This window comes from Megascapheus bottae, chromosome 15 (genome assembly GCF_031878675.1).
Source record: "Megascapheus bottae isolate mThoBot1 chromosome 15, mThoBot2.hap1, whole genome shotgun sequence".
Lineage (NCBI taxonomy): Eukaryota > Metazoa > Chordata > Mammalia > Rodentia > Geomyidae > Megascapheus > Megascapheus bottae.
In genome coordinates, this window is record NC_143523.1 from 36862026 (window position 1) to 36874502 (window position 12477).

A 12477-nucleotide genomic window follows, 5' to 3' on the forward strand; every position below is an offset into this window, starting at 1 on the left:
AATTTTGTCAGGAACTCATAGGCCCCAAAGCATCAAGTTGATGTTTAATTACTGGTGGTGATCATTTGCTTAAATTCTAAAATAACCTGTAGCGCATTTAGTAACAATTGCGGTCATCAAATCTATATAAAGACAAGCATCAAGGGAAACAAAAAGTAGATAGATTAAAATTGTAACTTCCTCCTTTCCCTTCAAGAAACAGGAACATAACCATAAGATACAATTAGTTGGCACACCACTGGTTACTATAGTGAGACTGGGAGTTTATATTTTTCTAAACTTTAAGTTAATCAAGAACCTATTGTCTTAGAAGACTAGGTTTTTTTTTCCTCTGAAAATATTACAGTAGGTCTTAAGTGCTCAAGTAGCTATATACATCAATACAAAATGCAAAACAGTAAGGTTTTAAAATTAGTAAAAACAAATATTAATTACCAACTCAGAAAATACATACTTCTAACTTTGAACTTCTGACTGCTGTCAACCCACTTAAATTCTTTTACACCCTAGGCTTGGAAATTACATCTCTACAATTTTAAAGCTACTTTCAGAAAACACAAGTGGGTCACTTATTCTATAGTTTGTATTGAAGGACCAAAAAAAGCGGGCCGGGGGTGGGGCTAGAGCTCTTCAGAAAAAACAAGACTCATTTGGAAACAAATTCTAACTAGAATTAATAGTAGACTGGAAGGGTTTTGTTGTTGTTGTTGTTGTTTTGGTTTTTTTCCTTTTCCATGGTTTTCTGTCCTGAAAATGTCTACATGAGCTTATTCATTTTCCCTACCTAATAAGAGAGTCTAATCAGTTGGCATGTTTTACTTTCTACCTTTCTGCTCTAACTTTCCCTATGTACAGTTTAGAAATAGTGAGAATCTTGAGTCCTGTGCTGCAAGAATAATTTCAACAGGTGCATATTGGGATAATTAGATGACCTACCTTTGGCTCAGACCCACTTGACCCCTCTTCTTCATGGAGGTTAAGCCTTGGTTTGCTGTCAGCAGGAGAAGTCCTACTCAATTTTTTCATACTGACAGGCACACAAGGTTTAGGCTCTTCTCTTACAAACTTGCTGGTTTCTTCCAGAGATTTCTGATGTGCTGCGAGTGGTAGTGTTGGCTCCTCAGCCCCACCTGATCCGGGTAATTTTGGCTTCAGAGTTTCCTTTGTGCTCAGTTTTCCTACATCATTTTGGGATTCAGGAAAGAAAGATTTCGTCTTTGCTTCTGGGGTGATTTCTGCATGGTTTCCATTTGCTTCAAATTTTCCAGATTCTCCTTTGAGATATGAAGTAATGGAATCTCTACACTGGTCAGGACTGCAAAAGATAATGTGTAAATTTACAATGGCATCTCATGCCTTCAGGGGCTCTGAAGTTCCCATGACATCTTTCTAGCTATCTCTGAAGGCATGGCAAACCTGGTGACTGAATTTAAAATGATAGGGATTTTCATAAGTGGGGTGGGGTCCAAAGGGTACACAGAGGCTCTAAGCACCTTCTTCACTTCCATCTTGCTTACTGATGCTGACATTTTTTTTAACTGTTCTGCATTTTTTAAGTATGTCCAGGGTCATTTTTCAAGATATGGAATTGAGCTTAACAGGCTAACCATACCAGGCTATTTCAAAATGCTGTTATAACACAAAAACAACCTCAAAAAGAGCACCCACCTCCTGACAAAGAATAAGATTAGTGAGCTGAAATTCTGGCAACCATCACTAAGAATCTCCATTTTCCATTCTTTGTATGTTTTAAGTTACAAATCCAGCCGTCACTCCTTTCTATGTGTTAACACCTTCAAGAGAACTTCATCTTTCTCTACCTAAGACTTCTGTGGACCTCACAGTGACCTGTGCCAGTGAGCATTCTTCTCGTACCCATTGTGAGGACTTGTGTCCTTAACTCTTAGAAATCTTTCATTTTCTACACTGTAATTTCAGTGTAGACTATCCATTTTGTAGCTTGCATATTGTTTTTAATGCCTTTGCTTATTACCTGCAGAAAAAACTAGAACACTATAAATGTTATATGTATAATATATGAATGTACATGTACCTATTATTTTACATCAATTTTGATTATCTGAACGCATTTATTTTTGTGACAATCCTGGACAAAGCCTGGTTGCTATCTCTGAGCTGGTTTGCTCAAGGCTAGCTTTCTATCACTTGAGCCACAATTCCACTTCTGGCATTTTTGGTGCTTACCTGGAGAAAAGTTTCATGGACTTTTCTTCTCTGGGTTGGTTTTTAACTGGGATACTCGGCTATCAACCTGCAGAGTAGCTAAGGGTACAGGGTTGATCTAGCAACACCTAGCTGAAAACAATTTTCGCTACTGGGAAGATACTATGATATCTACTAAACTTTCCTAAGTCTACATTTTACATAAGTTCCTGTAGCCTGCTTCCATTTGTTAAGAGCAAAGTAACTATCACAAAGTAGCTATCACTTTCCAACTTTTCTGGAACAACAAGACCTAGATTTTTTTTCCCTACTAATTCACTAGCACAGCTTATATAATATTGAACACTTTCCCTGTATCTAGATTTGTTTGGTATACAAGTACACGTTTTATATCTGAACACAGACATTTGAAGTTAGTACTATTTGTCATCTTTCTAGTAGCCTTTTTATCAAGTTTTGGGGAATTTTTACAAGTGGTTCATTAGCAATATGAAATTCTGGCATATAGTTATGAAATACCCAGTTTTTTCACTTATCTACTATTATGAAGAGATTGCTATTTGTTTTTTTATATATTTTTTATTGTAATTAATAGAAGGGTTACATGGTATTTGCCAGATACAAGGTGCATTAATTCACATACATTGATACCCTTTTTCATGTTTTGGTTCCCATTTCCCTCCCCCCCACCCCCACCCCTCATCTTGTTTTCCCTCAGAGATTGCTATTTGTAAGAATTATTTGGTATCTTTCTCTCTCCCCCCCACCCCCAGTTGTTAGACTTGAACTTTGAGCCTAGGCTCTGTTCCTGAGCCATAGTGCCACTTCTCATTTTCTGGTGGTTAATTGGAGATAAGAGTCTCATAGACTTCAGTGCCTGGCCTGGCTTTTGAAACTACAATCCTCAGATCCCAGACTTGCGACTAGCTAGGATTACAGGCATGAAACACTGGGCCTGGCTGGTATGGTTATTTATTTATTTAGTCTATAAACACGTTTAAAGTAGTACAGAATGATTAAAATGACTTTCTCAGACCTCAGGCCTGTGTAACTATGAATGAGATGCTACCTAAAGGTGTTGCATTCCCCCAATGTTTGGGGGACTCAATTTATCTTTGTAGAGCCAAGCCAGTTTCATGTTTAGGGAATTACTTTGATTATAATCAAAATGTTTATTTAAAATGTCTACTGTGTATATTTTTTTCTTTGAGTAAAGAAGTACATGTAGGAAAAAAAAGGAAGGATGCATAGTATGCTAAATGCTTCTTAGTACAGTAGGAAGACAGATTTCTTTTTTCTGTGTGTTTCCTACATTAAGGTTCTTTTAAAAAATGAATACAACTGAGCACTAGCAGTTACTTCATGTAATCCTAGCTACTCAGGAGGCTGAAATCTGAGGATTGAGTTCAAAGCCAACTTGGGCAGTAAAGTCCATGAGATTCCTATTTCTCTCCAATTGACTATCAAAAACCCAGGAGAGCTGTGGCTCAAGTGGTAGAGTAGTAGCCTTGAGCATGAACGCTCATGGAGGGCTCCGGCCTCATGTTCAAGTCCCATGACTGGCACCAAAAAAAAAGAAAAACCACTTTTTAGTGGTTTAGTGCATGCTCTTTCCCCCTTTTTAAAAAACCAAGCATGTGCTTCATTTCTAGCACTTCAACCAAAATGTTACTGGTAAATAGTGAAACTAATGATTTATAAAATTTCAGTATGTTGTATAAGTAGTGTGTTAATAATTAGGAAACAAATGTTAAATTAAGCCCAAATCTTTTATACATATTAAATGAGAATTACTGCTAGATGGTAAGAATAACTACTAGAGTAGTCTTCTAAAGCAAAGCTAACAAATAGATCTTTGGCATGTATCTAACTTTTCTTGCTGGGCTTCAAAAGTTTTGAGAATGACACTTGACATTAAACTTAGTTTCTCTACATAGATTGGATAAAGAACCAGCCTTTAAAACAAGTATATATTCTAATTGGGCTGGTAATTTAGAAAACAAGTTATTTTTTTTTAAACGAAGTATCTACCTAAAACAAATTGTTTAAAGGTAACCTATCCTTAACATTTTCCATACCTGTCATCCAGTCGTTCTAGTAACCCACCAGTTATTCTTCGAGCTTGGGCAGGGGACTCGATGTTTCCACTTGATGTCTCGTTCTGCCAACCTGTAATTGAAGACATTTCCAGTTCTGCTTGCTGAACACGTTTAAGAATAGCCTGTACTTTTTCTTCTGTCATCTCCTCAGACTCAATTCCTTCTCCAAGTTGAATGTCTTCAAACAGACATTTGAGTCTTTCTTCCGACATCTCCTCATCAGGACCAGACTTTCCTTTCTCCTGCTGCTCAGAGTTTAGGCCTACTTTTCTAGTTTGTTTCAATGGTTTTGATGGTTTAACATCTTTTGGGACCCTAGGCAAACTTCCGAGGTATTGAGGGTACTCACTCAGACAGACATCCTCCAACTGGCTCTCATTTGCATCCACTGCTTCAGGCATTTCTGTTAAAGGCACTGAGTCTTCGACTTTGCTGTCTTCTAAGGAAGTGTCTTCTGCAGTTACCACGGGAGGTCCATCTGCTGAATGTTCTATGTGTCCCTGGGAAGGCACTAGCCCATCACTCAGTCTACTGGGGGTTCTAAAGGGAGACTCTATGCTAGAGATATCACTAAAATAATCATCTTGCTGGAAAGGGGTGGGTGGTGTGTAGTGCAACCCTGTAGGGGTTTCCAGTTCCACTTGAAGGGAAGGATAACCTACGGAAGACAGTACATTGGGACTGACTGGAATGAATTAGCATACATCAAACAAAAACACATGGAATGACTTAAAATTATATCAGGTATGAAAATGCACGATGGATTACAGAAGAATGTGGATAATTTATTGGTTTAGTTCAGTTAAGTGAAATAAAAAGCCAAGTGCAAACTACAATAAAATACAATATGAATTAAGATATGGCTCTTTCTATCAATTTTGATAATTTTAATACAGGAACTTAAATATACAGATGAATTTAGTTATTACATAAGACATTTCATGGTCAAATTATCCTTCTAGTTTTAGCATGCAAAATTCATACTGTGGTAGACTGAATATAGTAAAGCCACAAGAAACCAATTTGTAATTACCTATAGCTTATTTTTTTAAAAGAACTACCCATAAAATCAATGATATCCAGCTATAATTCTTGTTTAACAAAAAAGTTACATGCAAGGAAAATGAATCAATCTTTGGAAATAAATGATTATTACATTTTAGAGCAGTAGCACTGGAGTAAAAAAAAAAAATCTGAAAAGATGTTAAGAAAAGGATTTAAAAAAGAGACAAAATAGAAGAAACTCCCAAGTAAAGGTTTTCAGTATTGTAATGTGACAGAGAGAAAAGAAATGTGGTGTATATGAAAGGGTTTGGTGACGCTGGTGATGGAATCCACTTAGAACCACAAATAAAATAGAAAAAAAAAGGACATACAACAAAGGTAAGGAGGAAAACCAAAGAGTCCTCTGATTATTTGTGACAATGCTGGGAAACAGGGAGTTTACTAACAGGCCTATACAAAAGGGGAGGTAGGAACTAATCCTTTGATTTAAACATGAATGTGTGGGCTGTAGTGTTTGCTTCTGCCTTAGCAGAGAGAAAAGGTAAAAGTGGTCTGGTCATGATGAGGAAAGGAAGTTTCCCAAAAGCTCAATTAAGAAGAGAGACAAGAAAAACAATGTGCATATCCTGAACTTCCTGGTTTACAAACTGAAGGCTACTTTTTCCATCAATCTGAGGCTAACATCAATTTAGAAACGTAAACACAGTTCAGAGAGTCACCTACATGCAAGAATCGTGACTGCTTTCCTAAGATTAGATGAAATTTATAATTGATGTAAGTGAAATTCATTCCATTTCTTCCCCTAAGAAAATTTAAATCTTAATCCATAATGTAAAGGCAACAAAAAGCATTTGGGAACTACCTGATATTCCAATTTGCAAATGTTAAAATTACATGACACCTCCAAGAACATACTACTGTTGGTATTTGGTGACATTTTATTACAGCTACTTGTCTTAGATTTTTTTTTTCCAATGGAAAATATTGAAAGAATCTATAAACCAAGACATATGAAATTTGCTGTAACAATGACCCATGTTTATCTAATACCAAAGCAGTTGGCTTATTCATAGGTTATGAAATTTAAAAGCCTTAGACAGAACATATTTTCCAAGGTTCTATGGAATATATATATAATTTTTTTGGGGGGGAGGGCAATCCTTGGAACTGAACTCAGGACCTGAGCACTCTCCTTGGGCTTTCTTCAAAGTTAGTTACTGCTCTACAACTTGAGCCACAGCACCACTTCCGGCTTTTCTATGTATGTAGTACCAAGGAATCAAACTTGGGTCTTGGTGCATGGTAGGTAAGCAGTCTATGAGTAGGCATAACAGCCAGCCCTGGTTCTATGGTATTTTTATTTATTTTTGTGGGTCATGGGGCTTGAACTTGGCCCGGGCATTGTTTCTCAGCTCAAGGCTACTGCCCTACCTTTGAGCCAAGCCCCACTTTCCGTTTATTACAAGGTTAATTGGAGCTAAGAATTTCAGGTCCTTTTGTGCCTGGGCTGGCTTTTAACTTTGATCCTCAGATCTCAGCCTCCTGAGTAGCTAAGATTACAGGCATGAGCCACCATGCCCAGCATCTATGGTATTTTTAAACTTAAAAAAGAACTTTTGATATGTTACTCATGATATTTATTTGGATATAGGTATACTTTGAATTTTCTGTTGATGAACAATTCTATTTTCTCATAACAAGTATAGAGTTAGAGGTCAATGACTCATATGGTGAAATTTTTAAGTCTCATAGTTAGAGTAATATTTTTCAAAACTTGGGAATTGATCCTTGAGTTTTGACTAGTGATATTTTTCTAATTGTGAATGTAAAACAAGACCATTTTGAAAAATATAGTAAAATACTTATCATGCCTCTAGAGAAAAGCCTCAATTTAGATAATGGAAGATGAAAATATTACATAATGTAACCAACCAAACATTTATGTTTGTTATGCTAGTAATTATACTGCCTACTAGCCAGAACCGATGAAACAGAACTTTTTCCAAAAACTAATTGGCAGGATATGAAGTTAAGATAATGCTAAATAACTGATACTTTGAGTGACACATTACACTTTTACAGTGTTATGTTTAAACACTTATTCCTAGAGTGGTAATTTATCATTTTATTTGAACTATTTGTGTGTGTGAGGGTGTGCTTAACTTAATATCTGGCTTATTTGATAAAAATGGACTCACAGTTTAGTTTCACCTGTGGATGAATAAATGATCAGCAGGTTTTATGTTAAACAACTTAAATGACAAAAGCAGTGCATTTTTTAGGTACTAAGCTCTTTTGTTTGGGTACATAAACATTAACAATATCAAGTTTTTCAGGTTAACTTATGCTTTCAGACCCTATCACCTATATTGCAAATAACAAAGGTATTTCCAAATTTGCTCTGATCAGAGTCCTTATTGGCAGACTTTGGCAGAAAAAAAAATGCTGTAAAAATGAGAAATTATACCAAGAACACATCACAATTCAGCTGCTTTTAAGTGATTGCCTTGTCTAACCGCACTGTGAAATGTTCTCAAAACAATTCAATAAATATGAGCACTAAATTCAATTACCATCAACAGGGTCATGGAAAACATTGTTTTCATCAGCAAAACTTCTGGTGCCTGAAATATTTCCATAATCAAATATTGGTCCTTCTAGTAGAGTCACTATATCTATTCGGTTAATTTTTGTCAAGACTGAAGTTAAGGCATCAGCTGAAAAGGAGAAAAAAAAAGGTTGTGAATTAAATTATTTTCTTCTAGTCAGCACACTATCCATACAGACGCATGTCTTCTGCAGCTCCCACTTGGCATTTCAGCTCCTTCTTTTCCAGCTAGCAATATCATTATGCAAAGAACTAAAGACTGCTTGCTTCTACAGAGAAAAATGGCCTTGTAAAAGCTGAGCCCATTCCACTGTAATGAGGCAGACAGGCCTTAAAATACCTGCGCTCCTTTTGTTCATAATTAGATGTCATACAACTTCAGATAAGTTCCTTCTCCTTTCATAATGTCAGAATAGGTCAGCTCCAAAATTAATGCATTTTAATGAATTACTAAGGTCAGTTTGACACAGGCAAACCCACAATAACATTCCCCATTTGGTAGGTAGCACTAGCTAAAGTACAGCACCATTCCTAACTAACCCTCCGTTCCTGCCCCCTGCCACCCACAGAGAACTCTCTGCAGTTCCAGACTGAGCCAAATGTAATGACATTCTCCTATAATTGGACCCTATGGTTTGTTCTGCATTTCCTCCACACCTCCTTCTTTGTCATCCCACTTTCTGATGACCATACCATGACATAGCAGCTAGAATTACCTTTTCATTATCAAGGAGAAAATGACAAAAGGCACACAGAGAAAAAGAAAACACTATAAACAAAATTCCTACTACTTGCTTTCTGAAAAGTCCCCCTCTACCCCGCAACCAGAGTTGTAAAAAATTAGCATTGAATTAAATAAGTATAACTTCAAGATACTTTATGATCACTCTGCTTTGAATTTTCTTTATTATTAAAATTATATAGAATGTAAACTGACACTTGAGAGAATCTAACTATATGTAGTTTGGAAAGTTAAAATAATTTAAATTTTAGCATACTTGTAGCATTTTTTCCGTCTCTGGTAACCCATTTTTTTAATAACATGAAGCTTTGAGAAATTAAGGAATTTGGATTTTCCACACGAATTTGATTGATTTCATCCACTGAAAAATTCAATTCTCTTGCCAGTTCTGTAAAGAGAAAGAGAATTGCTACAATTGCATATTCACATTCATTTTATAAAAGTAATGTTTAGCTCCTGCCAAGGAAAAAAGTACTATATATATATATATTAAAGCCCTAGTATATATAGCCTTGGACATTAATTCATTTTCATGTACTTGATTTTGTAGGAAACTAGTGATTAGAAACAAGCTATGACTAAACTCTCAGTATATAATTACATATCATCAAATTCTTTTTAGAATCCACTCAAACATTTTTTTAACAGAGGATCTTGCTCCATCCATATAGTTCAAATTTCTGCAATCTGAATCATTTGCATATAAGATAATTGGGGATATACAACTTATATAGTGGAAGCAAAAATTGTATGGTTTCTCTAAGCAATTGTCTTGAATATTACCTTCACTCACATAATGTCCCACTCTAAATACCTTCAACCTCATAAGCTCTACTCAAAAGGGGTAAATGGCTGGAGGCTAAATCATTGTACTATGACTCCACTTGAGCAAAAAATAAAAGGGAGCTAGATTTGTGTGTATTTGGTTATACATGGACAGAATTTAACAAATGTCGAGGGTCTTTGAAATGATTCATAGGATCTGAGCATTAGTGGCTGCTTTAGGAAAAGGAAACTTAGATTTTTCACTATATATTGTGAGCCTTAAAAACATTTATCATGTATGTATTACCTTAAATAACTATCAAAAGATAAGGGATAGGAAAAAACTGCTCCCATGAAAAGGGCATGTGTCAAGAGTCTATTCCTGTAAGAAGTATTTCCAGCCATTTGGTGAAATGAATTGGTTCAAGATTCCTTATTTTTTGACCAAGTGATTCACTTCCTATTCACAGATCTTGATACACATAAAGTTGATGTAATTTGATTATATACATGACTAAAAAAATAGATGACAGGCACGGTGGCTCACACCTGTAATCCTAGGTACTCAGGAGGCCTCTGAGATCTGAGGATCGTGGTTCGTAGCCAGCCCCGGCACTAAAGCCCGTGAGGCTCTTATCTCCAATTAACTACCAGTAAACCAGAAGTGGTGCTGTAGCTCAAGGGTAGGGTGGTAGCCTTGAGCTGAAGAGCTCAGGGACAGCACCCAGGGCCAGAGTTCAAGCCCTACAACCAACAAAATGATGAATAAAAGGAAAGAAAGTGAAAGGTAAAAAAAGGCAAGGTTTGTAAACTCCTGTGATCATGGCCTTCAGTTAGAAATAAGAACACAGTATATTTTACAGTATAAGATCAGATTTTTATAAAGCAAAATTTAGCATTAATTTACAGAATACATAGACACTTCCTTTTTTTAAAAAAAAACTTCATGCATTGTGATCCACAGTGAGAAAAAACACTATTTGAAAAATATATCCATTCATTGAGTGTGTAATTCATCCATTAAAAATCAGAATATTTAATATTGCAGAAGAGTATACCATTTTTTAAATCAAAATTAAAATGTTAAAGGTGGTCTCAAGAGATAGGAAAATTACAGAACGAAAATTTAAATTTACTAATTTTTATTTTAAAAAGCACTTAATTCTTTTTAAAGAACTTATTTCTCGGTTATGACAATATACCTACCATCAAACAAGGTTTCAGAACGGAACTTTAATCTGTTGTTTAGAGAACCAAGACAAAATGACACTAAGAATATTACAACTATATTACTTTACTGATGCCCAGTGCTGAAACCCAGGGCTGCAAGTATGTTAGGTTTCCACTGAGTTACATCCCCAGCCTGCCTAACTCTTAGGCCACCTCATCTCTGGAAAGTTATTGAGACAGTAAGGGGATGACTTGGCTTAAGGGAAAAATAATTAGGTTCTATCGTAATCCAGCAAAGTCAACATTTATTCTCGTATGTTTTCAGATTAATGTACAATGGTAAAATATAGCTATTAAGGCCATGCTACTTGTCAGCAAATATTTACACATCACTTACTATTATTAACTACCATCCACCTGTGAAGGTTCACTTGGACCATCTATGTTTTCAGAGCTCATCTAGGCTCCTAACAGTATACTTCTATCATGGATGGACAGAGGTGACTGTCAGGTGGATTTGGGAGTTAGAATGGGGGACTTAGGATATTCAAAGGGAATTTAGACAAACTTGTTTCTTACTACTTACGTGCACGTTCCCCCATTTTAATAACCCAAAGACATGAATGTATGTTGCTGAGGGTATGTAAAATGACAGTATATCAGAATAATTAACATTTTATTGTCTAAATTTTTTTTTGTGTGCGTTAAAAAAAACAGGGCTGGGAGTGTGGCCTAGCCTACTGGTAGAGTGCTTGCCTAGCATGCACAAAGCCCTGGGTTCAATTCCATTATACTACATACTCAGAAAAGGTCAGAAGTGGTGCTTTGGCTCAAGTGGAAAAGCTCTAGCCTTGAGAAAGCTCAAGGACAGTGCCCAGGCTCTGAGCTCAAGCCCCATTCTGGCTCAAAAAAAAAAAAATACATGCCAACCATGAGACTGAAAAGCCCTCAGATTCTTGTGAAATTGAGGATTCTGGGTATGATTAAAACCATAGAGCAGAATTGCCCAGCTTGTCATCAAAGACAAATGGAGACAAATATGTTTTCTGAAAATAGTGACAAAACAGCTTCACAGAAGTAAACTATTTTGTATGTTGAGCCTATTTCTTTCTGTACATAGTATATACTGTCATTCCTCTTTTTCATAAAGCTACCCAGGTCCTCTCAAAGTAATGCAAGGTTATCCTTTTCCATAAATGTTGAAACATGTGAGTCTAAGGGAAATGCATGTGAACAAAGACATTAAACTTCTTGTTCCATCGAGAGTGGACACTTACCCGTCCAGCTAAGTCCCAGGTGATCGGCTACTATTGCCATCCTGATATCTGTCCGTTCACATGGACTCTGTGGACCTACGATTTACAATTTCTTAATTAAAATAATCATCAAGACAGATACAATATTGGAAAATTGCTTTTTAGTAGTACTCAGCTTTCACAGAGAGACTAAGGCTAACACCGCACACTTAGATGTGTCCTCATCACCTAGCTCATTTGTTTTCCCCCCCCACCTCCTTCATTAGCCTAATGTCAGACTACATGGATGTTTAGAATGTAATGGGATCGAACATGCTGATACACTAGCTACGTTGACAACAGTTACAGAATTGTTGGGTTGGTGAGAACACCACGATGGACTTGCAACATCTGTGCTTTTACTTCTGACAGTATCATGGCCATTAGCACATCAGAAATAAAGTGTGTTCACCTTGAATAACACCAATGTACATCTTCAGCATGCTTCCCTAGCTGTCTACTGTGTAGCTGGATTAAGAGGAAGCAAGAAGAGTAAAGACAACACATACAGATGACAATGACAGAATGAGAAACTACGGTTAAGTCACTCCACAGGCAATCACGACAGTTCATGCACTAGGGTCTACGAGTTGGAAAGTGTTTACAAAC

General features: G+C 36.4%; 1 protein-coding gene across 1 annotated transcript in view; it reads right to left on the minus strand.

The window, feature by feature from the left end:
• The window catches only part of Ank3 (ankyrin 3), a 258674-nt gene that overhangs the window by 16572 nt on the left and 229625 nt on the right, over window positions 1-12477 (minus strand). The window contains exons 40-44 of the mRNA XM_090346380.1: window positions 11851-11925; window positions 8895-9026; window positions 7862-8005; window positions 4263-4353; window positions 937-1315 (exon numbers count right to left, since the gene is read on the minus strand). Coding sequence (XP_090202506.1) covers window positions 937-1315; window positions 4263-4353; window positions 7862-8005; window positions 8895-9026; window positions 11851-11925 — 821 coding nt within the window. The remainder of the gene's footprint in view (window positions 1-936; window positions 1316-4262; window positions 4354-7861; window positions 8006-8894; window positions 9027-11850; window positions 11926-12477) is intronic.